We start from the raw sequence: 27,200 nt of genomic DNA, 5'->3' as shown, positions 1-27,200 counted from the left end.
TAAAAAGCAAACATTAAGTCTTCCCCCTTACCACTCCAGTATCAAACAGCAAAAGAAAAACAAGATACTGCAGGGATGTGAGGTGGCACACCCTCAAATTGAGCAGTGCAGGAGCTGCACCAGTGTTGATATGCCAGTGCTAGTTCCCACTGATGATTATAAGCCAATTTGTTGTTATTTATTATTTTATGTTTATTAGTAGGTTGCATAAGAAAAAAGCACAAATGTCCCAGTATGCCTGGCCTAGTGTAGTTCACAGACTACAGCACTGCTGGGCTTTATCACAGTGATAACAGGCAAGTGTGAGTTTCCCATGCTGTCTGTACTTGAGCAGTTCAGCAGCTGGTTGTTATTTCAAACCTCATTACTGCTGGTCCTGGCCTTGGTAGGAGTGACCAGCAGCATTTCAATGGCTCTTTTTGGTAATAAACACCCTTTAACTGGCCCTCAAATTAAAGCATGCCATATAAAAGTTTTTGTGTGTGTGTTCACATACATAATAGATGTAATGTCTTTTTATTACTGGCTCAAGTAGATAGAAGGCTAGCATTATACGACATATGCCTTACTGGAAAATGGCAATATTGATTTAAAGGTTTTTGTAATTTGAGGCTTGCCAGCCATTCACTGTGTCAACTTTTGCTCTTTGCATGCCCCTATCTAAGTTTATAGTGGCTCCACTGGGATGGGCAAGCATATAGAGGGAATATGTTACTGAAGATAGGAATAGAATTTGTCCCAGTTAGTGAAAACAGTTAAAAAAAATCCCACTTAGGGCTTATTTTACCCTCCTTAGGGTTAGTTTTACAGTGCTTTTATTATTTTTACATTGAATCATATTTCTTCTAAATGTAGTGTCACTGACTTCAGTGTGGGGGGCTGTAATGTCAGTTGGTATGAAATGTAAAGGGTGCCTTGTGTAAGTGACTTTCAAGGTGTGTTAGAGTATTTCCTTCTGGAGAGGCAACAGCTGAAAGGGAGATTGGCATAACAGTGGAAAGACCTGATAATACTTTTTCAATGTGAATGTATCTGGGAACCATGGATCTGCAACTTCTCTGTGCTCTGCTCAAGCTCCTGAACTTTTCCAGAGCAAAGTATTGAGATAATTCCAAGCAAACAAACAACTCTCTTCTGGCTGAGCTTTGCTCTCTGCTATGCTGGTACAAACTCGTTATTTAAATGGAATGCACTGGCTTAATTAGGAACAGAATCTTGTCCTTACGTTGTGGCTCCTCTTGCCTAAACAAAGATGATGATTAATTGGGAAGTAGACAGTATATTTCTTTGTGATGAGCAGAGTGAAGCAGAAAGCTTTGCCAGGCACAGAAAATATCCATGGTATTTGTAAAAGCTGCCGTAACTTGCATTGCATCCTACCCTGCAGCAAGATTTTAGTGTTGGAAGTTTTTCAGTGAAAGCAGCTCCTTGTGATTTGGCACATAAACTTGATTTGAGCTTGCAGTCCCAGTGCTAAGGAATGGAAGTGGGTGTCTTTACTGGTTATGAGGAAGAGCTCGGCAGGCAGAATTTCCCAAGAAGGCATTCCTGTACACTGCATTTTGTCTCTTACTGCTGTTTGGGGCAGCAATTGGGTACTCTGGCATCATAATGTTTCTTTATTTCAGGCTTAAAAAGATCAAAAATGTGCACAAATACTGTTTGTGAGGAATTTTGTAAGGCCTTCTCCAGTTTAAACCCAATATGGTATGCTTGTGGAATGTGGTATCATGTGCATGAAAATGTAAAAGTGGTCTAAAGCAATAAAGTGACGTTGATTTCTGGACATGTGGGAAGAAGGAGATGTATATATGTTCCTGTTAATATATCTTCAGAGATTTCAACACAGCTTCAAGTTGGCCAACTTTTCCCCTTTCCCTTCTATTTCCTCAAATGTCCATCATTTGCTCTCTTGCATTCCATATTTTTCTCCTTCTGTTACTCTCTTCATGTTATTTTTCCCTCTTCTTTTTTCTGTCCTTTGCCTTCAAGTTCCACATCTGAGCATGTCAATTGCAGAGTAAAAGGAAGATATAATAAAGGAATCAAGCAAAAGACATTTGAGAAAAGGAAGGAGAGGGCCTGAGGTCATGGATGAAGTATGAAAATTAGACTTTAAAGGGATGTCACAAGTCACCATCTAAGGCCTTGTCCTGACTCCCCAGTTAAGTATACATATATGTACATATCTTTATATGAAAAGATATATATATGAAAAGTAAAAGGTTTTAAACGTTATCTAGTGAATTACACATCATAGAAGAGTGGAAATGTAGTAAATTTGGTTTAAATTCTGCCTGGCCTTTCAGTTCAGTCCCTGGCTCCTATGGAGATGTCAATATGAATTGCTAGCCAAGCTTAGGACCACATTTACCTTGTCTCTATGGATATTTTAACCCTGTAAGCTTCCAGCTCCAGTGTTTCTGATTGTTACTTACTTCATACTGTTGACTGAGCCAAGCTTTACATCTCTAACAGAGTGTTGAGAAGGGAGAATTATGCTTCCCTCAGAAATGACAGCAATGCACACAGCTGTATTCTGGGAAGAATGACTTGACAGTGAATTGTGCAATATGCCATTTCTCTGGAGTGCTTTGCCTCCAGCCTTGGTTTGCAGAAGGGGATGGGGTTCATTCCCTGCATCCCCTCAAAAGGAAAGCATGGAGCACTGCTGGAGGCCCAGTCTGGGGTGCCAGGCATCCCTGGCACTGTTAGCCCTGACCAGCAATGCTGACTGATGTTTGTTGGATGTGTTCAGGTCATTGAGCTGCGGAGGCCCATGGACTCACGTCTGGAACACGTGGACTTTGAATGCCTTTTCAAATGCCTCAGCGTTCGTCAGATCATCCGCATCTTTGCTTCTCTTCTCTTGGAGCGGCGTGTGATTTTTGTAGCAGATAAGCTCAGGTAAGTGGCAGGGGGACCTGAACCAGGACAGTTCAGGATGGCACTATCTCTATATACAAGAAGCTTTATGAACTGTACAGAATGGCCACTGTAGAATTTAATGTCTTTCTGCACTGATGGAAGGTATTTGCATTACAAATGTGGGCACACATTCCCTAGTGATCACTAGCTGCAAGCTGCTTGTTCTGTCTTACTTTCCCATCTGTAAAATGGTAATACCAATTCTCATCCGCTTCATAGTCAGCAAATGTTTGCACAGTGTTTTGAAGCAATGGAGTTCTAACAATATTTCATTACAGGTTTTGGACACAAAGTACTCATAACTAGTAGCAGAGGTTGTCACTGAGGGGCCTCACCCTGCAGCCATGCAGTGCAGCCAGGCAGGGAAGGTGGGGTGCTGAGAGTTCCCCTGATTTGCTCCATGCAGTACAGAGAGTTTAGAGCTGGGCTAGGTTTCAAATCCTGCACTACCAAACTCATCCTGTGGAAATGTTAAAAAGCTATCACAGTCCATCCCAACTGGTTAGGATATTTTTCCTGGTGCTCACATGACCTGAAAACATTTCTTTTTCGAAGGTCTATCTTGGGCTGCTTGTTACAGCCTTTAACACAGCTCTTGTCCCTGCTCTTTGATTGCAGTCTCCTCTTTTGGTTCCTCTGAAGCATGAACTCACCCAAAGGTGTAAGGAGTGAGAGCCACAGATCACAAATCCACATGGCCTTTCCCAAGGAAATGGGAACTCCATGTAGGCTGTGCCCCTGCCCCACAGCAAAGAAACATCCAATTTTTTAAAATATCTCTGTCATCCATATGAAAAAGCATGGACATTGTAAATAAGATGTTCTTTGCTGTGGCATGATAAACAATAAAGGATGGCAAATAAAAATAAGGACTGTAATTTATTAGACTCAGAAACATCCAGCAACTTTTGAAAGGGCACAAAAGACTGTATGGGCAGTTAAAAACACAGATGGATCAACCCAAACAAACTTAGTTAAACGCTTTATCAGTCCCAACCTTCTCTGAATGACCGCCAGAAATAATAGCTGCACTTAGTGGCCGCCAGTGTATATAATAGCAAAAATACTTTGCATAGTAAAAGCTTTACAACCTTTAGGGGAAAATTTCTTAAAGCTGCAGACCCTTCTCAGGTTATAAAGATACTTCCTTAGCAGTCTTTTTGTTGTCTAGAACAACAGGAACAGTTTGAATGACCATTTGGGAGGACTTAATTTTGCATTAACTCTTGGTGAGAATTGTGTAACTAGTCCCGGGTTTCTGCAGCCCTTTACTAGGCCACACCATGAATATTGCTGCAGGTGGTTTTTGAAAATACTGTTGGTGTGTTCCTTTTGGCTCTTTTTCTACAGCATGCTTATTTTACAGCATTCTGCCTGTTTCTGTTTTACCATTCATTAAGCAGAATTAGTAGCACCCACAAGTCTGACTGTAACTCAGGATGACATAGGCCTGTGTTCCTTCAAATGGCAGGATTTGGGTGGAAAATCACAGAAACGGTGAAAGTGAGGGCTCTGCTGTGCTGCTGCCAAGCATTGCTCTGCTTTGGAGTTCCCAGTTGCTCCTTTGTAATGTTGTCCCAGTTTGCCAAAGTACTACAAGCCTTGCTCTGTGGACCATGGGCATGGTACTGTGGGGATGTCTTGCTGCGGGAGACGTCCTCAGCTGTGAGGGCCAAGACAGACAGCAGCCATTCCCTGGAGCATCTCTCTGGGACAGCTGGCCTAGCCAACATCATATAATGCCTCTGGACACTGTGCAGACAGAAGAAGCATCAATTAAACTTACTTTGACAGGCTTATGGCAGCTTGGCATGGGAAACAGTCATGTTGCCAATGTTGAGCGCTCATGGCAACCCAGTACTTTATCAGGCAGCCAGGCTTTTGTACACATGGCAGCCCTGGCTGGAAGTCAGTAGCTCAGGCTTGCCTGTGCAATTACCTTTCTCTTGATCACTGCCTAGTCCTGAGGCCTTGGACCACAGGATAACAGACTCCTGCTTGGAGGCAATGTGCTGCTCACCCTTTTGCCTCATGGAAATAGGGCACTAGGAACACCACCAACCAGAAATTATAAAGATCCCTTTCAGGAAACACATGCCCAAACATTGTGCTCTCCTGCAAAATCTGTTCTCTAGTCAACTGTTGTTTCTGTGTGAGAACAAGTCACCAGGGGCCATTAGCACGTCCTTTGAGAAAGGAGAGGATTCAGATGGATCCAAGAAGCTTATGAGGTTTTGTGCTTGCTCCTGTAAGAAGGCACAGAACCTTTCTTACAGAAAGGTTTATATCCATATACTTTACTATATCCACATGTACCCTTTATTGTATACATATACGTTGTTTTGTTTAATAAGAGGATGACAAAATCTGATGTGGTAGATAAAGTCCTGGATTAAGACTTCTGAAGCCTGAGCTATCCCTCTGAACCCACATACCTGCTGAGTGACACATGCTGTAAATATAGCACCTCTTTCTTTTTGTCTGGTCCGCCTGGGATCAGAAATACCCCAGTGCTTCTTGCTCTGTGTGTGCATGCACTCTGCTTTATGCAGTGTGGTCTCTCTCAGCCTGGGGATCTAGGAGGTACTGTAAAATAGAAACTAATAATGAGTCCTGTGACAAGGGCCTGGAGAAAGTGACAGTGGATTTAAATTCAATACTTACTGAGGTTTTCATGGTTTAAATGGGGATGAAGTCTAAAATGAAACACTCTGGCTTTAAGCTAATAACTGTCTGTCTTGGAACCTTTGCCTTATCTCACATGAATTTTGTTTATGGCCATTGCAGCTGAAGCTGAAGGAGTTTAACAGTAATGCGGAAAAAATATAAATGAAATATCTTACTGGCCCACTCTGTGTGCCCAGAGAACAAGAGCAGGAAATTAAAAAGATTTTACAAGGGTTTGATTTCTGTATGTACCCAAAAACCAGCCTAGAAATACATGATGTTGAGGTTTAGGCTTCAAACAATGCGATGGGGTTATGTGCCTGCCCTGTTTAATAGGTCTCCAAGCAATAAAGGATTTCACACATTATACAGGTTTGTGAAAGTCATGCCTAGTGAAGTAAGATTCATTGGATAAATTGTTATTTATGTTATTTATGATGTTAGAATGTGAAAATTTATAGTCCTTGATCTTTGTGCAGGAGAGGTTGTCACTTTTCAACACAGAAAGTGATGAAATGAGCAATGAGAAAACAACAGTGAAGTTTTGAATGACAGGTTGCCCTGGTTAGACATGTGCAAGTTAGGGGGTTTTTCCCCCAGTAAGTTGATAATATATTTTTTCTGCTTGAAATTGGGTTAATAAATCCCTACAGCTATTTGCTTACCTTCAAAAATTTGAATCTACCAGTGACCTTTAAGTATTTTACTTTCCATGAACAGTCAAGAAGGCAACAGAGACATAAAGATAACACAGAAACTTAGAATAATAATAATGAAGACAACTTTTAAAAAGGTAACTTAAGGCTCGAATTCCTTAAAAATCTTCTGAAAGCACAACTGAGATGGTATGTTCCATCCCAGTTCTAATCCCTGACTCAGCTGGGAACCCCTATTTATGTTCCAGCATTCTGCCTGTTCACCCCAACTCTGAAAAAAGTCTTGTGACTTCCAGCTGCACAGGGAGAGCTGCTTTAGTGCCGTCCTCCGGGATTTGAAAGGCAGCAGATGCAAAGTCAGTGGGTTCTGGGGCTCAGGAATATTGACCTTGCTACAGGCACAAAGGTAGCAACAGAAAATAAATAGAAAGCAAACACTGGAAGAAAAATATTTCTCTACTTGTTTTAGTTTTATGCTGGGGAAACAAATTTATGAACATTTGCTGAAGAGGTGTGTGAGAACAGTCTCTTTGCCTTTTCCCCTGAATGTTTGGCAAATGAGGAAGGCCTTGGACATACCAATGTCCTTTTCCTATAACCCCATTTTTAATAAATGAAAAACACTCTTGCTGTAATCCACTATATTGTGAAGGACTCTGAGGATATTTTGCTTACATTTCACATAATGGTCCAGTCCAATGCCAGCCAGAGTCAGTGGAGTGCTAAGACTTGTGTTTTGCTATGGATCCAAACCCTGCAATTTTCCTCTCAGTGGCCTTTTTAGAGCTTTGTGGGCCTTGAAAGGCTTCTATAGAGCCCCATGTCTTGTAAAAGACAAAATAACTTTTCATTCTTACGAATGTTGCTTTTATATGATCTATTCAGCTACTTCTCAGTGTAGCAGAAGCATGAGCCTTTGGGAAAAAAAACCCCAACTGTTGACAGCAGTGGGTTTTATGGTCCTAAACCCTATGGATGACCATGGAAATGTACCCCAAGGTAAAGGTGGGCCAGATGTTTCTCCTAAGTGGAAATGCCAGTTCAGGAACTTCCCACTCCTGCCCGCCTTACTTTCTCCTGCCCTGAACCACTCTGTTCCTCACCCATGAGGCTGTGCTTGCTCAGCTGTAGTAGGAATTACTCCTTCTGCAAAATTTCTCCAAACCAGACGGGCCGCTTCACCAGGTCACAACAAGAGCTCCTGTGCTCAGAGAGGGGCAGAGCTGGGTGCTGGGCTGGGAATGGGCCGGAGCATTGGGATGATCACACTTGAGGTTGATGTTGTCACTGGAATGTTTTTATCATGCACCATCCTTAGGTGTGAGATGGCTGAATTGAAAATAACTTGAGATATTATAAGTTTGTGAATAAACCCACTAATTTGTGGGTTTATTCATAAATTTACACACAAACCCTTGCACACACACACACACCTGTGTGCAAGGGAGACCTGAGAGAATGGGGCTGAGGCAACGCTGGATGACAGCGAACTTTAGTGCAGCTTAATCGACACACCAGTGTCTTCGTCTTATAGGGATGGTCACAGACAACTTTGTCTTATCAATGAGAGTTTTTTTCCCCTCTGTGTTTCTCTGCCCCTCTGCCAGCACCTATCTCCTGGCCCAGCATGGACCAGCAGCCTCCTGAAACCCTCCCTTTGCAGTGCTTGCCCCATGAGATCAAGAGGTGATATTGTAAGGAGAAGCTGGGCACCTGTGAGGAGGGAAGACTATCCTGTTAAGGATAATAACCTCACTATCCATCCCCAAAGTATTCTGGACTGCCAGGAGGAATAGCTCTTTTCAGCACAACTGTAGAGAGTCCAGGCAGATCCCAGAGCTGACCAAAGGTTATGGGCTGCCGACAGAAACACTGACTAATAGAGGACAGAGCATAAATATGTAAATACTGGTGTAGTCATCCCACAGACATGTCTCTGTTAACTCTGTGGAGCAAAAGGGAAGCACAGTGTACTTGTATTCAAGGGCAAAGGCTTTCAGAACAAACAATGGCATTTCCCTAACAGACGCAGCTTAGGGCTGTTACACTCAGGATGTCCAGGGAGCACTGATGCTTGTCCTCATATTTGAATCTGGTTTTTTTGGGAGTCACGAGGCCATGCTAGAAACTAGCAGGAAAGTTGAGAGGTTGCCTGGTCCCAGTCTCTCAGTGCCTACCTAAAAAGACAGTATTAGGCAGCCTTGAATCTAGCAGCTAAATCACAGCATGATCTTGTAGCACAAATTAAAATGTGCAAATTTAAAATAGGAGATAAGTGGTAATGTTTTAGTAACAAATTATTGCTACTCAGTCCTGTAGCAAGGTCAAGTGGAAAAGCAAGAGCAGTTAAACTTTTGGGCAGATTGCTAAAGGGCAAGCCAATTCCCTATTTCCTTATTGTTCATTTTTTATTAACAAAAGTAGGATATAATTCTTAAAAGATAATCATGGCAATGAAAGGTCAGACCAGCCTCACCTGCTACCTGGGAATGCTCCTTTCCCACAGCCTGTCATACTATAACAGTTGTAAAATCTGCCAGATGGCAGTTTAAAAGGTAAAGCCACATGTGTTAGGGCAGAGGGACGAAGAGTGCTTAGCCAACAGACATGAGCTTTGGCCAGTAATAAAGATTTCCTCTACTTTCCCCTGTTACAAAAACCTCCACAAAAAAACAGGTGAGATAAATTTGACAACAAAGACATGCCAGAAAACTTGTGAAGGAGAACCTACTGTTGATAGTCTCTAACTGGTCTGTACCATTTCTGAGCACAGGCTATGGGGTCTTAGCATGTTTTTAGTTATCAACTGTGCATTGAAGAAACAGATGCTTAGAGATGCAAACTACTGTACCTGTGGAATGTGTTAATAGCTCCCAGATGTTATGTCTAAACCCAGAAGAAGTAAGGATGACTGACCTTTCTTCTGGTGTATTTTTATCTAAAGATCTTGAAGTGCTTTCTTAAAACTGTCACGATTATTGTGTTTGTCTGGTCTGATATGCTGAACATAAGCTAGAGAATTTATTCCACTAATTTCAGCAGTGGAAGGAATGAGCCCTTATATAATTATCCAATATGTAATTATGCCTAGCAGACAGAATTTATTCTACAGCAGAAACATCCATTTCTCATGTAAGTAACCAGAGAGTTTCTGTTTCCTCCAGTGATGTAGAACCTACAGCACCCCTGTCTTACCTGAGGGACAACAATCTTTTATAAAAAAGCATCCTCTGTAGTCTGTCCGAGTTTCTGTTACTTAACCCCCTGCCATCACTTTCCATTTGTGAGATTTTGTCTTTTCTCAGTCTGCTTGCACTATGAAGCAGCAATAAATAAAAACATAAATACTTAAAAAAAGCCTTTAAAACTTCTGTAATATATGTGATTAATTGGCTTGATGTAGCCACAAGTTCTTGACATCCCACTTCTTTCTTTCCCACCAAATCTAGCTAGTAATCTTTATTGAGTAGGATGTTTGCTTGTAGCCCAGTCCTACAAGTTGTGGAGCATCTTGCCTTAGAGTCTGAATGCTAAAATTGGAAGTCTTCAATGTGATGTGAAATCACTGGTTTAAGGTAACTAGCAGAGCTGTCTCCTGAGATTTTTTGAGAGGAATTTTTGCACTTTACTCTGTCCTCTCAAGAGATACTTACATTTTGTACCATTTGGATTACTTTCTCTGGCACCTAGATTGTAGTGATGCCAAGAGAAGAGCTGTACATGGACAGTAGGAAAATCTGTCAGGCAAAAGAGACAGCCCAAGAAACAAAATGAACATTCTAAGTCTCTGGCTTGTTTAATATTCCACAGTCTCAGAGCAAAACAGTTTAATAGTGGCATTTTTAATACGCAGTAAACTTCAATGGCATTTTTAATATGCCATATCCCAAGAAGGGTAGAGCTTGTATAATTTTCCTTTTCCTCCTTTCCTCCTCCCCTTCTTTCCAGTCGTATTTATTTATGTTGCTCCAGGCTTTGGCCAATGCTCTACAGTGGGAAAACATAATAATTTTTCCACTTTTGATTTGAGTAACAAAATTCTCTCTGCCTTCCCCATGAAAGGGAATGGGATAAGAAGATGACCATGTTGTTTGGTAATTCTCTTCTGGATTGCTTATTGGCACAATATGGCAGTAATTGCAACATCTTCCCAACTTGACCTCTAGCTCCCTGCAAGAAGATTTAGACAGATTCTAACTTTCCAGCTTTTAAATGAGGATTAGGGAGACGGGACTGTTCCTCTTCTCCTTAGTTGCTACCTAGAAAAGTTCTTCATCCTACTTTATACCTGTCCTGTTTTTCATGGTGCAATGATAGCCTGGAAATCTGATACCACCAGTGTAAACATTAACAAGGACTGGTGAGAGCAAGGGTCCCAGAGTGGAAAGAACAGGTAGTTAACACTCCTCTGGAGCAGCTGGGCCAGGACCACTTTTGTTATGGATTCATGCAAAGAAACTGTCCTGCAGGAAGGGACTGGATAACTCTGTGGGAAATAAGGACAGCTTTCCACTTGGAAATGCTGGGTTTTTTTTCTTGTAACCTCCTGACTTAGCTTAGACAGGTGGCTGATGTGTCAAAGCAATGACTTTTTCCCCAAATCCCATTTGCTTGAGCTTTGCTTGGAAAGTATGGTTGAATGCTCGTTGCTTGAAAAGGCAAATCCTGGTTCTGAAGAGCACTTTGCATGTCTCTTTCTCCAGGGGCTTTCACGTGCCTTGCTTACGCACATGTATTACAGGAGCAAAAATAATGTCTTTGTTAAAACCACATTCCCCTTTAATCAGCTGTTCTCTGTCTTCTTTAAATTAAGTACTTCAAAGCTGTTCTCTGAGAATGAGAGAGAGAGAGCACGAGCAAGAGAGCGCGAGCAGTCTCTGGTCTGCAGCTCTCAGCTCCTTGAACCAGGGTTGTGCTTTGCACGCTATCTGTGGCACCTCAGACTGTCGTTGAATCAGGTGTTCCAGAAAGGTAGGGGCTGGCTTTTGAAAATGCAGCTCGTAATAGAGTAAAATAATGTACTAATTAACTTTTGGAAATTTTGCCTTTTGATGGACCCAAGGTGGTGGGGTAAGAGCACAAACCAGGAGAGGATGTTGCACACTTAATGCTAAAGGGGATGTGGTCAGACACTTTATCAATGAAGATGTTGCTCACTCAGTTTTCTGTAAAATGTGATAACAACAGACCAGAAAAGGAACACAGATGATGATGCAAAATGTTGGGCAAGTCTGCTCCATGAACTGTACTTGTTGACGTGGCAGTGTGGTAAACCATGGTCCCACAAATCAAAGTCAGAGAAAACAATTCCAGAAACCAGGCTCTGACCTTTGATTTATCATAAAAAATCTCCTATCAGGAATCATCAGGAGCACAAAGGAATTGCTGCCTGAGCTCTCTAACTCACGTTCAGTAGTCACTGGAACATGTCCCAAAAATTAACTGTGTCACTTGTGCACCACTGATAAGGAACTGCAGCACAGACAGGTGAGGACATCCTGTGATTCCTTTATGAGAGTTTTACAGGCTTGGCTGTTCTCATACTGCCCTGTAGAAAGCACCAGATAAAACCTGAAGTGTGACTCCTTTCTTGCAAAAGAAGGTTTGGATTTGGCTCATTTTCATGGGACAAAACTGACATTTCAGTGGTAAGAGGGTTAAGTAGCTAAACTCTTTGTGTTGTAAGCATGGCTAAAAGATTTTGCAAAGGACAATAACTGATAATTAGGCTGATGTGATGTGGAAAATATGCATTTCCTCCTCAGTTTGTGCCCCCCTCTCCCTGCCAGTGTTATCACTTGTTTGCATTCCTTGAGATATCACAAAGGTCACTTGCAGCAAACCTGTCAGCATTCAAATTAGGGGAGCCACTGTGGTTGGACTCTGCCCTTCACCCCTGGCAAAAGCATGGTTTGATTCTTGATTCTACATCAGCTTACTGCCTGCCAGAGGGGAGAAGTCTGGCTCAGGAGGTGAGGAAGAGTGAATGGACCCTGGAGGCTGAGAGCACAGTGCAATAGCAGTGCTGCTGGTTCGTTAAATCAGTCACCTGCCCTGAGAAATGTTCAAGTCTTACGTAATGGTTTTCTTTTGCCAAGTTCCTGTGCAGAGAGAGGGATTTTCATTTGCTTGTGGACTAAGAATAAGTTGTTATCTCACTTCTAGTAATATATGTTGATATGTGTTAAGACTGCATAATTTATGTTTCAGCCCATAATAGATAAGGGAGATCTATTTTATGTGCTTTAGAGAGGTCTTTACCCAGTTCCAGAGACTGACTGTAGCAGTATTTGTTGTAGTGTGTATAATGATCAAGTTATGAATGTTCAGAACTGGCTGCTGAATTTGAGATGGCCCAAATGGACCTGGCTCACCATGAATCATACATGTTCCCATCCATCATGATCACACACTAAAGATTTTGTTATTTGTTTCAGACACTGGGAGCAGAGCTTTCTATTAGAAGGTCTCTTGTGACATTAAGAGAAAAAGTAACCTAAAATTGCACATATAGATTTGGCTGTATTTCCTGAAAAGAAGGATGTCGGGTATTAACCAGAGATACAGTATTAGCTGCATACTTTAGGTCAACTACTAAAGACCTCAGGTTGTGACTCTTAGTTCACCCAAGTGTCTGCTTTGTAAAATAAATCACAATGCAAAATACCACTCTGACTCTTACAGGCTAAACTCACACTTTTTTTTTTGTGTAATATGAACACACTATTTTGATTTTAAACAACTTACTGATTTTAGAGAAAGATCAGATTTACTAACAGGAAACTCAGAAAGTTCAGAACTCTCTTTTAATTCACATATGCAACCACTCCACCCTAAACTTCCTTGCAGCTACCCAGATTTCCACAGATTTCCCTGAAGTTCAGGTGAGGAGAAGTGACTTGGCAGCAGCAGGGCAGTCCTCTTCCCTGTGTACCCCTACACAGAATCAGGCCCTTTACCAAAGGATTCTGTCACAGTGAATTCTCAGTCCAGGAGGTTGAAATCTAATTATTTAATTTTAAAATGAATTGCATCCTTAAAATTTAATAAATATATTAATAATATAGCAAAATGAAATTAAAATATTTAATAACTTCAAAAATTGCAGTCTCTACTTCCAAACCACCTTATAAAGCTTGGGAGGATTCTCTGTAGCTTGATTAGCCCCTGAAGGGCTTCTAGAAAAGTAAACAATTATTCAGATTTCTGAAGTTGAAACATGCCTTGCTGAGAGAGGCTGGTTTTCCAACAGCCCTCTCCCACAGCAGTCAGGAAACTCATGGTTCAGAAGGCACTGTCATGTCATGTGTGTGTGCTTGAGAGCTGGTCTGATTAAAACAGAAGTGGGGGAAAAAAGGCCTTTGAGGCTTCATTTCAGCGAATTATTTCAGCACAATGAAAGTAAATTAAGGCTGAAACTTCTACTGAAATACTGGATCAAATCAATGCCTCAAACAGTAAATTTGCCTGTCCCTCATGCTTCATTTTAATTGCAGGAACTGACTGTAACTCCTGCTACTCTGTAATGATTAGAAAGAATTTTTCTATCAGTGTCCAGACGATTTACTGGATTTGAATTAATTAGGGTCAAATGGCTGAGCCCAAATTTTGGTGTTTGTTTAGGTCATAATCTTCTGTCTATCACATCCAGGTAAGTATCTTCGCTGTGGAGAAAACTTGTCTTTTCAGTTTAATTATTCTTGTTAGAAACTGCGGGTTTGTGTCTGCCTGCTTATCAGCAGGCTGTGCAAGGTAGGGCAAGGGGGAAGCAGTGCAGAAGTGGCTGAAGTGAAGAATATGGGTATTATTTCGTTTCCATCTGTGCCACGAATGGGCTTTGAGCTTCTGTCACATACCTTCAGCTATGCTGTTGTCTGACCTTCCCTCTGGCAGCTGCAGCCCGTCTCAGCATCGCTGGTTCTGAACAGTGATGGGTGATTGGCATTAGGCAGCCTCATGGTCCTATAGCAACAGGGAGGAACAAGTTTCACCTAGGGACCTAATAATTTGGCTACATATGTGTGGCCCAGATTTATCCGTGCTCATATTCAATTGTTTTCCTGGTCCTTGCATCGTTTGGCCTTAATTTTGCATCCTGGCATCTTTGTCCTCAGTTTCCTTTTCACCTGCTCACCAGGCTCATTTAGCCTTCCTCCCATTCCAGATCTGTGTCATGGATCTTATTTTTACCTCCTTGCACTTAATTTAGCCTCTTCCCTGCCTTCCTTTCCTTTTCTTCCCTTGTCTTCCTTCAGGTTACCTGCAGGATGATGATGACCTTCCTCTCCCAGGCGAGCCTTCATTTCTTTGCATAGCTCAGGGCTACAATGGAAAGGAAGGTGACGCTTAGTGTGAACAATTTATTCTGAAGAAATTAGCAGCTAAAGAAGTCTCGTTTCGTGTGCACAAAAGTATTATTTTAAGATAGTTTCTAACATAACCAAATCAGAGTGAGTTTAGACAGCACTAGTAGGAGTCCTTGGCACACAGAGCACACCTTCCTGCCAGCCTTCAAGTCCTTGCCAATGAATGCCACCCTTTCCCAAAAACATGCAGTAAAGATGTTTTATTTATCAAAACAACATATATTTTTATCTGGCTTTGGAAACAAACTGATCTGATGTAAAGCAAGGGGGAACTGGATCAAGGAACTGGATCCCGAGGTTTATTGCTACCAGATTACTTTATGATTCTGTGTAACTTTAAGTTGAGAAACAAAATAGTTATCCAGAGGCAGACACACAAAAACATCAGCAAAAACAAGTTAAATTTTGAATCCAGATCACATGAAAATAGTGCCTTACAAATGCAAGCAATCCTTCAAATAGGCAGGTCTCCTAGAGCCTTATGCATGAACAGACAGAGGTATCCTTTAACAGCCCCAATCAGCAAAGATGTTACCCATGACAGCTTCACCTCTCAAAAAATTTGTTTTAGCTTTGCTTTAGTATTAGTTTACCAGCACAGTGGCATTTACTGCTAGATGTTTTTTCTGGTGAGAAGGTTATTTCACATGCTTCCTGAAGTTGTCTTCTGACACAGCCCCCTCCCCAACACTCTTTGCATCCAATGCTGTACCTCTGAATGTTCCTGTTGTTCCTGAACATGTGTGTTTGCACATTCCTGAATTTGGAGCCACAGCCATGCAGTCAGATGGCTCCATTGCCATGCCCTCTTTTCCTCTAGCAATAGTGACTCATATGATTTTAATTTGAAGTGTTCATGGGGTAGTTCTTCTTGCTAAAAAGCTGTAAAAACATGGAATTTTTTTATTTGAGTCAAAAGAAGGAATAGAAGAATTTTTTTTCTTTTAAACATCTCAGAAATGGTAACAGCAAAACAGTCAGCAATAATTTTGCATAGGAGGAAACCCTGTCATGTCTTGACACTTTTGTACTGGCTGGAAAACTGGAGATGACCATTGTATCAGAGACTTTCTTGAATTCTTATTTTATTCCTCTCTGCCCTTTTTGGTTAGTAGTTGGTGGTATCTGGGTTAATGAAAACTGTGTCCTCACAGCACAGAACCCTGGGAATGAAGGACAAACCACTGATCTGGGGGGCTCTGGGAGCTCACAGCCTTAGGAGAGCACTTGGGGATGGATCAAGGGGAGTACTGGAGCTGAGCAGCCACACTATGAAGCAGGGAGAAAGCAGTAACATCTCCATGTCATCAGCCAGCTCTTCCAGGGATCTTCAAGGGCTTCCTTCAAAAGCTGACCTGCAGGAGTGCTGCAGGAGGTCATTACAGCCAGACAAGCTGGAGTTTGGAGACTGTCGCTTCTGATACATACGAGTTTTCATTTGTATCTTGCCATTACTTAATCTTATCTGATGAATGGTGCTGCTATTATTTATTCTTATGCACCCAGAGAAAGCTTTCTTTTTTCAGAGCTGAAGTTTGTACTGTATCTGGCACAGCACAGTTTTGCTCTGAATTACTGCCAGCACAGCAACAGGGGTGCTATATGCACTCCATCTCCCATCCAAACTGTAGCAGTCTGCTGCAATTTTTACTTACATTTTTGCTGCTTTTCAAGCCTTCTGCTTTGTCCTTTCCACCTCTGCAGCCTATTTGTGTTGGAGGGGAGATGGGCTGAATCCTTAGCCTGTAGACTTTTCTCTGAGTCCTTTAGAGGACTCATTCACAGTCCTCTGCAAACCTCAAAGACTATTTTATCTTGCAGTTTTGTCAGTGACCTCTTTCTTTGCCAGAGACTGGAGTTAATCCAGGATCTGGAGAGGCACTGAAAGGTGTAGAAGGGAAGTGTAAGTCAACTGTTTTTCCTACGCAGTTCATCAGTGGCCCAAGGGTAGGACATGTCACAGAAAAGCACAGCTGTGGCCTGTGATGAGGCATATGGGTGTGTAATACCCATGTGAGTCAAAGTATTACACCTGGAACGGACAGAGCCTCCAGATGCCAACCTCAAGTGGGAGGAAGCTCTTCTGAGCAGATGAAAGGATGTGTGTCAGGGAGGTAACTCCATCTTGGATTGATTGTGGGCTGGACCATGAATGTGTCAACACAGCAGATGAAAGAGTTCAGCAAATGTGGACAGAGTAACATAATTTAATCAGCAGGGAGAAATAAGAAACATAAAAACATTGTGGAAAAGAAAACATTTCTATATCTGAGGAAGCAGAGAGATGAGATTCTGGTCAGCCCCAGTCGAGTGCATGGCCCAGAGCACTGGCACAGCACAGAGCTGGCACCAGCCCTGGGATGACAGAGCTGCTGTGTGGCTTGGCCCTGCATGTAGGTTGTGGCCTCCCTCCCTCCTGGCTGAGAAAGCTTGTCTATCCTTTGGGAGAAGTGGAGAAAGAGAAGGGATATTCTCACCTTCTCTTTCTTCAGTGCAAATGTCAAAATGACTGGAGGTGCATGTTGAGTAGCATGGTGGGAGCAGGGAGCCTTGTCAGCAAGTGGTTGTCTGTGCTGAGATTTAGTCCTGGACTTGGGAGATGCTCAGTGTGAGGCTCCCTTGGGTCTGTGAGAAATTCTAGGTGTGGATGGGGAACTGGGCAGGAATATAACTGTAGGCTATTGTTATAAAGGAAAGACAGTTATCAAGCGTGTTGGTTTATTTTCATTGTGAGTTGTATGTGTAACTGAACATGACTTCAACAGCTTGAGAAAGTTGGTGGCTTCTAGTAAGCAACAAGCCACAGTCCTCTGAAACAGGCACATCCAACACTAACATCCACAGGGGCAATGCTCCCTGCAGCCAGGGCAGTGTACATTGATGTCCCAACAGTGAACAGTGTGTCTTTCTCAGAATATGGTAATTGTGCTGTGATAAGATATGAATATACCTTACGCTTGCACTTATTTGTTGGTTGGCTGACCCAGAAATTGCTAGCAGACATCCTCCCTATCTAAAGAGCAGTAAAGGTTCTTGCTACGTCAGTAATTTTCTTTTGGCATGGACCTAAACCATGTTCAAAAGCAACCTCCAGAAATTCAGCTGAGTCACAATTAACGTCTGAAATTCCTGTGCCTCAGCTTAGTCTGAGCTTGTACCTCCACAGCATGGAAAAGTTTCTGTGTGCTATCATGAGAAGATAACTCAGAGGAAGATAAATCAACTGTGAGTGGGAAAGAAGCAGTGTCATATTTTGCCTGTAACATGATAAAAGATCTCCTTAAGATAAATCTGTAATTAAGCAGGTCTCAGTAAGATTGTATAACCTCATAATACTGCCTTCATGGGGAAAAGATCAAACATGGAATATTTTTTTAATCTAGTGAATAAAAGACATAGGGAGAACCAAACCCTTCACAGATTCCAAATAGACTGCCCATGTTTTGAAATTAATTGAAATTGGGTGATTTTCTACTAACTGCCCTCTAATTTTGCTTTAGTGGAGTGCAAATTATTGGGATGAGACCAAGCTAATGGGATGAGTTTACTTGTGTAGGCTGTGTAATATAGCTAGATAATAGCCCTACACATCTGTATGTTAGAAAATGCCCTCATCCCACAAAACTTGTAAACATAGCCACTTTTTCACAGTCAGCTGCTGTGAGGAATTACCTGTGCATGTGGGACAGCCTGTATCTGATAGAGCTGCCTCTTTCTCTCAGGAGCTCTGCAGAGACGGAGCAGTCCACACCCCTGGGGCAGGCTGAGAGCTTGGTGCTAGTTATGCTGGCGTGGGGCAGTGGCACTACCTCTGTGCCGGGGGTAAGGAGAGACTCACACACCAGTGCAGTGCTGGGATCCCGAGCACTGCTGGCCTTGTGCGGTACAGGAGCATCCAGAGCCCTGGAATCCTCACAGTGTCTCCCACTTGTGCATGACTCCAGTAGTGCTTCTCATCGAGGTGTGTGAGGTTTATATTCCTTGTTAGTGTGTGACTCAAGCAGTGAATTGGTTTCTTGTGCACATGTATAAAATTACCTGTACATAAGTCATGTAAGAAGTGTTTTCCAGTGGACCAACAGCTAGAACATTATGCAGCATTCTTGTAAAACTGCATGGACCACATGCAACAGGCCACTCTCCAAAACAGCTCTCTGGATTACCAAAACTGCCCCAGAGTATTAAAAGTGAAAATATTTTGACAATCTAACTTCTTTGACTATTCTGTTGCTTTATTTTGTGTTTTTCACACACCTTAAAGAAAATAAATCATCTGACCTTGCTGCTTATTTCTCATAACCAAGAACAGTGGGATGAGGTGTGGCTTGCACATTTGGAAAGGAAGTACTGGAGCAGGCTTGGTTTCCCAGTGTAGGGTTTTCTTTTTTAGTTTACTAAACATGCTTCTCATGAACATTCTTTAGAAGAATATGAACTGTATTTTAGAGATTTAAACTGAGGGTTCCCTTACATCCATCATCTATGAATTTTACCTTATAGAATGCAAAAACCTCACACTGAAGTGAAAGGTGTGTATCTTTTCTAAGTATGAATCTTTCCAGCTATTGAAGAGACTCAGGGACTTGGTACAAGCAGGAGTTTGGAAACAGCATGTGGGAATCCTGCTGCCCTCTGTGGGAGCAGTGTCCAGAAGGGAGGGCAGCAGGAGGTTCTGGGGACTGAAAGTTCAAGAAGGAGTGTTTCATGGGGCTGAGATGTCTCACAGGGAAAGATTTTCTGAGGGTGAATTTGAAAAAGTGCATGCAGAGTCTTAAAATGCAAAGGGTGAGGTGCTAACCAGGGCAGTGTGATTGTTGGGGGATGCTGGTAGGGCAGAGCAGGGTGTTAAAGCAGGACACCCCCCACCATGGCCGCTTGCTGCATTCCGCTGTTGCCTTGCTCCAGCCAGCTCCCGGGAAAGCTCTGGAAGTGTCCTGGGCCCAAGCCCGAAGCCTCCCCTAGCGTGGGAATAGCATGCACAAGAGGATGCAGAGGCTGATTTACGTCACAGCACTGCATGTAAAACAACAAGCTACAAAAGGGCATTTTAAAGAAAGGAAAAAAATACTAACTGAGCATCAGAAGAATGTTTGTCTTCCTGCTTTTAGCTTAACATGGCTGATTTTTATGTTGTGCAGCTAAGATGACTGAATTTTTAGTAGCCGAAAATGCCAGAGAGCCATGAAAGTGATCTTGAGAAAGTTCTGGGAGTCTGTACCATGCTCTACAGCTCTTCTGAAACATGCTGCTGTGCTCGCCACGGTAGACACTTGAGACCGATGTATGAGGAAATGGCAGCACTGCTGCCTGCTATTTATATAAAAAAACTCCCAAAACTAGAGAGATACATCATTGTACAAGAACCCTGTGGCAGGCAACATATGTTATAAAATCATGTTGTGATTGTTAGATCTGAAAGGAAATGTCATTTAAAAACATGCCAACAGATTATTTGCAGTAAAAGACAACCATTTGCTCTTCCCCAACCTATTCTCTCTTTGTCCTTTAATTAGCACTTTTCCCATTCAGCAAACTTCAAAGGTTAATCACAGACAGGAAAAAAACAGGTGAAACCTTTCTTCTGGCCTTGGAATAATCCACAACTAAAAATGCTCATGAAGGTTATTCTGGTGGAGGTCTGATGCCACCTAAAGTCTCCACAAAGTCTTGCAGTGGAAGAAATCTGCACCTCTCCCCAGTGTTCTCAAGCAGTAACAGCTCTGAAGTTATTATTTATAGTTCTTTGTGGCTACATTAAGCACAGCAGAAGTTTGCAGTGTGAGAAAATTAGTTCAGTCATGCTACGCTGGGTAAAAATCCAAATTTATGTCATCTCATACTATGAGAAGCAGACATTGTAACTCAGTCCAAAATCAAAGCTCTGATAGGGACAGCCTGTCTTTATTCCCCTAACACTAGAACTAACTTGATAATGATGTTCCTTTATTTATAACATTTGGAAACCATGTGACTGTAAAAGAGAATCAGATTCAGTAAATGGAAAGACAGCATGTGCAAGACATTTTCCACGATAATACCAAGCCTTAATGGTGAGGGTATACCAGTATGTATTTTAGAGTACTCTGCTGAGCAGGGTCAATACTTATATCACTGAAGTTCATTAATAAGTCCATTAAAATGTATTATAATAAAAATACACTGTTGTCACAAAGATACACAAACTTTGAGAAATGTGTTGCTTTTGTCAGATTTCCTTTGAAATAACTATTGATTGTTGGGGTTTTTTTACATCTGATTTAGTAAAGTTTTTCTTTAGGTTTTTTTTTCAATTTTATTTTTCATTTTACCTTGTCTGTGCAATAACACTCAACATAAGAACATCACTATTATGCACTTTTACCACTGACTTCATCATAACAGCCAAGATCTGGAAGTTGCTTTTGGATTTTAAGCATCATTCAAAGTTGCTGCTATTGAGTGTTTCTGGGAACATTGAAACTTCTCTTTGAGAGCAAAGTGTCTTCTGACTGCTATAATGAAACAAATGGATTCTGTTTTTTTACCTTTAGTTTGAAGTATCCCAGAGGTGAGCATGGGAGGAACTACCACACTTCGCAGTGCAGTGGTAGGGACTGGAAGGGGACTGAGGTTCTCTGAAGTGAGAAGCAGCAGAAGGACAGTCCCTTGGGCACTTGTATTTCAACACACTGAGTTGTTTTATCAGCAGGTGGTAGGTGTTCTCAGCTATAAAGAACATCTGCTAACCTGGTTGTTCTTCTCTCTCCAGCACCCTCTCAAGCTGCTCACACGCTGTGGTGGCCCTGCTCTACCCCTTCTCATGGCAACACACCTTCATTCCTGTTCTGCCCTCATCCATGATCGACATTGTGTGCTGCCCTACTCCCTTCCTGGTGGGACTACTCTCCAGCTCTCTGCCCAAACTCAAAGACTTGCCTGTAGAGGAGGTAGGAGCTGGCATCAGAATTGTTTACCTGGAGTAAAGCTGACCTTAGCCTGGATAAGGCCTGCCATTCGCACACAAATCCTCACATGTTTAATTTTTAATCTGTCTCGTTGTTTCTTCTCTGCCTAATTCCGATGTCTTGGTAAAACTGCAGTAGTGGGTTTACTCTTCTCTCTGTTCTGTCCCTCTTTCCATACCTGGCACCTTGACAGAGAAAAGTGAATGTTTACCTGGTTAACAAGTAAGTAGGGTGTAAATATGCTGATTGTGTCTGGAACAAGAAGAGGAAGCCATCTGCTATGGCACCTCTTGACACTAATGGAAGTTGTGCATGAAGCCATAGGCCACATAGAAAACAAAACCTTTCAGAATTTTTTTTTAAACTTGTAGGACTTTTTTAATACTATACTGGAGATTAAATGAGAGTTGCTCTTCATCAGCTCTTCCAGTAAAATACCACAAAAACACTCAAGAGCACACTTTCCTCTCTTAGTTTCTTGTGACTTTCTAAGAATTCTTTTTCCTTGTGCTCACTTCCAAGATTCTGTTTTCCTCTGGACTATGTAAATCTCTGCTCCATTTTCCTCCCACTTTCTGAACGCTGGTGTCCCACATCTTCCCAGCTCCATCCCTCAGCTTTCCTGCTTCATTATCTTGAATATTTTGCACCCTTGCCCTTCAGAAGATCTGCTGCCTCCAATGACAGTTTTCTTTAAACTCCTCTGAAATACTTTTGAACTGCATGTTAACAAAAATTATTAAAAATTATTATCAATAACTTCCTTAGATTTAAAAAAAAGACCTGCATAACCCTTTTAGCTTTTTTCCTATGTATTAACCTATTATGAGATCTGTTGTACTTAACAATGCTACATTAGACTTTTAGCTCTAAAGAAAACCTTCATCTTCTTGTTTTATAAAGCACACAACCTCTTGTTTCACATTAGGAATTTATTCATGTTGAGGCTTGACCCTGTTCAGATGGTCTTGTGCTGTTAAAAGGCAATGACTGTTTTCTGTCTCTTCAGATATATTTAATACAGTGTTTTCTTTTCATTTAGGCTTTGATGGTTAACCTGGGATCTGATCGATTCATCAGACAGGTAAAGTACAGCTCCAAATGTTGCCATATAGTCTAGGAAGCTGTTTATTCCTATAGTATGATTAGGTTTCTTTGATCAGAGATATTTGGCAGGAATTGTGTGTACAGAGGGAAAGTGATTAGAAAAAAAGTGTTCATTTTCTGTTTCAACTGCAAATAAGTACTCCTCAGGTATGCAAAAGGGACTGAGGCTAAGACTGTCAGAAGGAATCAAGACCTGTATTAACAGCAGAAAGAAAATATCCAAAGATAACAACATCACCTTAGCAAGAAAACTCACACTGCTGGAGGTGAAAAGGACAAAAATTGCAAAGAAAAGTTTCTAAGCGAGATAGGAAAACTAAAGAATAAATTATTGTTATGGGAAAAGCAGGAGCCTTGTAAATAGGGAGATGAAGGATTAGCATCTTCTGCTAGTCATGTGGCACTGAATAATTTCAAAACCAACAATCTGCAGTTTAGATGAGTAAACTTCCTTGTATGATTCCCCGAACAATGTGGCTGGTGAATAGTGGCTCCACAGCTAAGATTCTTGTGTCTACTTGCTTTTGCTGAACAAGCATTAAACAAGATAAAGAGAGCAACAGGGGGAAAACCCAGAAAATAAGATATACTACGATATAGTTAAAAACAACTGTCAAGAACCAAAGAAGCTGCCTAAACTAGAGCAGCTGTGTGTACACATAGCAAGGCTTCACATGATGTATATTTAAACACAACTGTTTGGACTATTTGTCAGGTAATGAGTTGATTCTAAGTTTCTCTATATTTACCTGCTCTTTGGATTACCATTTCTGACTTTAATCCCTTTAAGAGTAGCAAGAAATTTTCTTTAGAAGTATTTGTTAGTTGCGCATAGCTTTTTATTATTTTATTTATGTAGGCATGACAGTAGCAGATACAAATCTTTTTCATCCGAATTTTAAACCTTCTGGAAGCATTTACTGTAGTTTCTGCATAGATTAATGTGAACTAAAGATTTTCTTCTTTCCTCTATTAGATGGATGATGAAGACACACTGTTACCTAGAAAATTGCAAGCTGCTCTGGAGCAGGCTCTAGAGAGAAAGAGTGACCTGATAAATCAGGATTCAGACAGTGACTCAGATGACGGTAAGTTCATTTGGAAACAGGGACCCGTATAAACAAACATGACTTTCCATCCAGGAGAAAAGAAAGATGGGACTTGAGTCCTCGAATACCTTTTGTGATATCAAAGATAGTGAGCACACGGGGAATGAGACTGATAGCATCAATCCCTAGTAATACTTCATCAGCAACCTATTTTAATTTCTTTGTAAATGACATGGGCTCCCATGGGTTCCTCTGAACCTTTGCTGAAACAGAGGCTTGCAGTTAACTATGCCCTAATTCAATCCAGGTAACTCTACAGGCTTACGGATGTGTTTTTTGGAGTTGTTCTTGGTGCTTGGTATTTTCAGGGGAGAGAAACAGGTACCACCAGAAAATAGCTTCACTGCAAGACAGCTTCAGTTGCCTCTGATTGTTCATATTTCTCTACAGCAATGATAAAAACACTCTAGGCTGAATTTAAATGCCTGTGGTTTAAACTCATCTGTATTATGTATGTAGTACAGATGAGTAGAAATAATATTTTAACATCTCAGAAATTATGAAAACCTGAATTTTACAACATACCCTTTTTGATCATTCTTGGTATAGGCTTATTATCCTCAGGGAAAAATATTTTGATGCTGCATCATTCAGGAGTTTCTAAGAGAACTTGCTTAAGAGTTAACATGAGGTCTAGTTTTGATGAAACACCCTAAAATATTTAATTTTCTTTGTTGTTTCCTGAGTATTTTTAATTCCCATTGACTGTTGGTTATGGAACACCAATTACTTGTGGTTATTAAGCTGTTACCCTCCCTGATGTGCACCAGGTCTGCAGGGAGCCCCTGGTACAACTCCTGCCAGTTGTTAGCACAGCATCACTAAACCAAGAGATGCAGTACCTGGCCCTGTGGGGATGATGCTGACAGCTCTGGTAGCAGCTGATTTTGGTGTCTTATTGCCGCCTTATTTTGCAGAATGTAACACCCTGAATGGATTAGTGTCTGAGGTTTTTATCCGATTCTTTGTGGAGACAGTTGGCCATTATTCCCTGTTCCTAACCCAGAATGAAAAAGGGGAGCGTGCCTTCCAAAGGGAGGCTTTCCGTAAATCTGTGGCCTCCAAGAGTATCCGCCGCTTCTTGGAAGTTTTCATGGAGTCCCAAATGTTTACTGGCTTCATCCAGGACAGAGAGCTGAGGAAATGCAGGGCAAAAGGTAAGGGTGTGTTTCTCCCCTGCGGTGCGGATTACCCGTTCTGCCCGTGTCGCACAGTGAGCGACAGTGCCTACGCCCCTGCGCTCGCTCTGTGACACGGAAATGCATTCCCACAATAATGCCTGGCAGCCGGAAGGTCGATTTAGCCGAGGCTGCGGGAGGCAGAGGCTCCCGGCAGGGACCGCCCCGGGCCCCCAGCCGGGACCGCTCCGGGGATGCGCGTTCGATGGGCACAGCTCACCCCGCGGCATCCTTGTCCCCTCTCCTCCACAGGTCTCTTCGAGCAGAGGGTTGAGCAGTATTTGGAAGAGCTTCCGGACACGGAACAAAGTGGAGTAAACAAGTTCCTGCGAGGCCTTGGTGAGGAAAATATTTAGAAGTATTTATGAAATGAATTTTCATGCCGGTGGTTTGTTTGAGTTTGTTTTTTTTTTTTTTAAATTTCAAAAAGCCTTACCTGAGGTGAAATCAGATTGTCAGGCAGTTTCAATGTGATAGGAAATTGTAAAACAACGAAAACATAGTTAAAGGTGACAAACACGAGTTTAATTATGGTCCTTGTTAACACTTTCGTTTGAGGGTGGGGAAACCAAACCATAATGGAGGAGTAGAATAGGAAGGTGCCTGACCCCTCAGCACTCTTGTTAGTTGGCTGTCCTGTTGGTGTTGATTAAAAGTTACCTTTACAGCAATTACAAGTTAGACCCATTCGCTAAGTCACTTGTGATTACCCCTGGCTTTTCTGTATCTGTGAGACACTGACAGTGTACTTTCTTTAGGAAACAAAATGAAGTTCCTTCACAAGAAGAACTAATTCCTTCCTGCTGAAACACCAAGCCAAAGACTATTTATGACACTGCGTGAGACACCCGCGGCGTTCCAGAGTTCGGAGCAGGAGGACAGAGGAGTGAGCTGCCCACAGCTCTAACGACGGCTGATGCTGTTGACAGTGTACCACGTTATGGCTCCTTTATGTATTTGGATTAGAATTTGTACATAATGTGCTGTAAGCTTTTTGTAACTGATTTTGTAATGAGCAAGAAAACTGTGGTAAATATTTGTATATTCCTGAGAATAACAGGTGCTTTTTTTGTCTCTTTAGTATGAATTGAGTTATGCTTGATGCAAAAATGAATAGCTGATTATGTGCAGCTGACTGTCTCAGCAGAACCACTGACTTCAGGGGATGTTTGTGAGAACGATGCTGATGCCTGAAAACTGTGGGGTGAATGAGCTTGGGTACGTGGGAGAGGTTGTACGAACGGGAGCTGCTTTCATGCAGCACAGCTGTTTGATTGGTTGGGTTTTTTCCTTCAAATTAATTTTAAAAGAAAAAAATAACAAAGCAACTTGATAATAAGGTACTTGGTTCACAGTGCAAAACTTCCACTTGGTTTGAATTCTGGTCAGTAAACTCCTTGTAATCCATTCTGCACTAAGACTGCTAAACCTGAGGAGGTCTCAGCTCTTTGACATGCAAGCTGCAGCAAGTAGGTACAGTACATCCTTTCCTAATGTATGTATGGTTTCTAATAAACTCTGTAAATACACCTGTTTGTTTATATTCATTGCAGACTTCTGCAGTTTCTGATTTTGAGCAGGTACAAATCCAGTACCTTTCTTGTGATTTTTAAATGAATTTGTAATTAAAATATGAACTGGTTATTACGAACCTGTCTTTTGGTAGGTTTGCTATTTCATGATGTATAGTTTGGGTATTCTTCAATGTTTTTTTGCTGGGGATAAGGCAAGACATTTGATATCCCTGTTTTGTTAATTGTATCCTAGCAGAATCATCTCTTAATACACTTTTTTTGTGGGTTAGCAGCAAATTCTTTTGTCATTGTGTCATAGATACTCCTGAACTATGGTATTTTCAGGTTGGTTTTGTGCTACCTTGGTTAGATGATCAGAATAGAACATGAGCAGTTTATAGCAGACAGCCTTTGCTTGAATTTCTAATGACCTGATCACCTACATTTCATGAGAGACTGCTTTTCTTTTGCATTAATTGCAGTGTGTTTAGGTTGTGTTTCCATGTCAGTGAAGACAGGACAGGATGGGTTTAGCTTGCTGTGGCTCCCAGACAGCTGTGAATGCTGCTTAACTACCACATTCATTCTTGACCTGGTAACAGAACGCCTGTAGAGGTTCTGTAAGTTTTCCTGTAGTCTGAGGAAGAAAATTGGAAATGCTTGAATATGTTTTGCAAGTCTGAGAGATAATGAAAATTAGCTAAACTTACCTTTAAAGCAAACAAGCCATA

At 41.6% G+C, this 27,200-nt stretch overlaps 1 protein-coding gene across 8 annotated transcripts in view; it reads left to right on the top strand.

The window, feature by feature from the left end:
* The window catches only part of DENND2B (DENN domain containing 2B), a 167,372-nt gene extending 140,888 nt beyond the window's left edge, over nt 1–26,484 (top strand). For all 8 annotated transcript variants that reach the window (XM_071558926.1, XM_071558928.1, XM_071558927.1 and 5 more), the window contains 7 exons: nt 2,759–2,907; nt 21,366–21,543; nt 22,604–22,645; nt 23,645–23,756; nt 24,695–24,934; nt 25,208–25,294; nt 25,714–26,484. In XM_071558926.1, coding sequence (XP_071415027.1) covers nt 2,759–2,907; nt 21,366–21,543; nt 22,604–22,645; nt 23,645–23,756; nt 24,695–24,934; nt 25,208–25,294; nt 25,714–25,748 — 843 coding nt within the window. In that variant the 3' untranslated portion in view covers nt 25,749–26,484. The remainder of the gene's footprint in view (nt 1–2,758; nt 2,908–21,365; nt 21,544–22,603; nt 22,646–23,644; nt 23,757–24,694; nt 24,935–25,207; nt 25,295–25,713) is intronic.
* The last annotated feature ends 716 nt before the right edge of the window (nt 26,485–27,200 follow it).

The sequence above is a fragment of the Pithys albifrons genome, chromosome 6 (genome assembly GCF_047495875.1).
Source record: "Pithys albifrons albifrons isolate INPA30051 chromosome 6, PitAlb_v1, whole genome shotgun sequence".
Taxonomy (NCBI): domain Eukaryota; kingdom Metazoa; phylum Chordata; class Aves; order Passeriformes; family Thamnophilidae; genus Pithys; species Pithys albifrons.
Note: the sequence above shows the minus strand (reverse complement) of the source record. Positions and strands in the feature narration are given on the sequence as shown.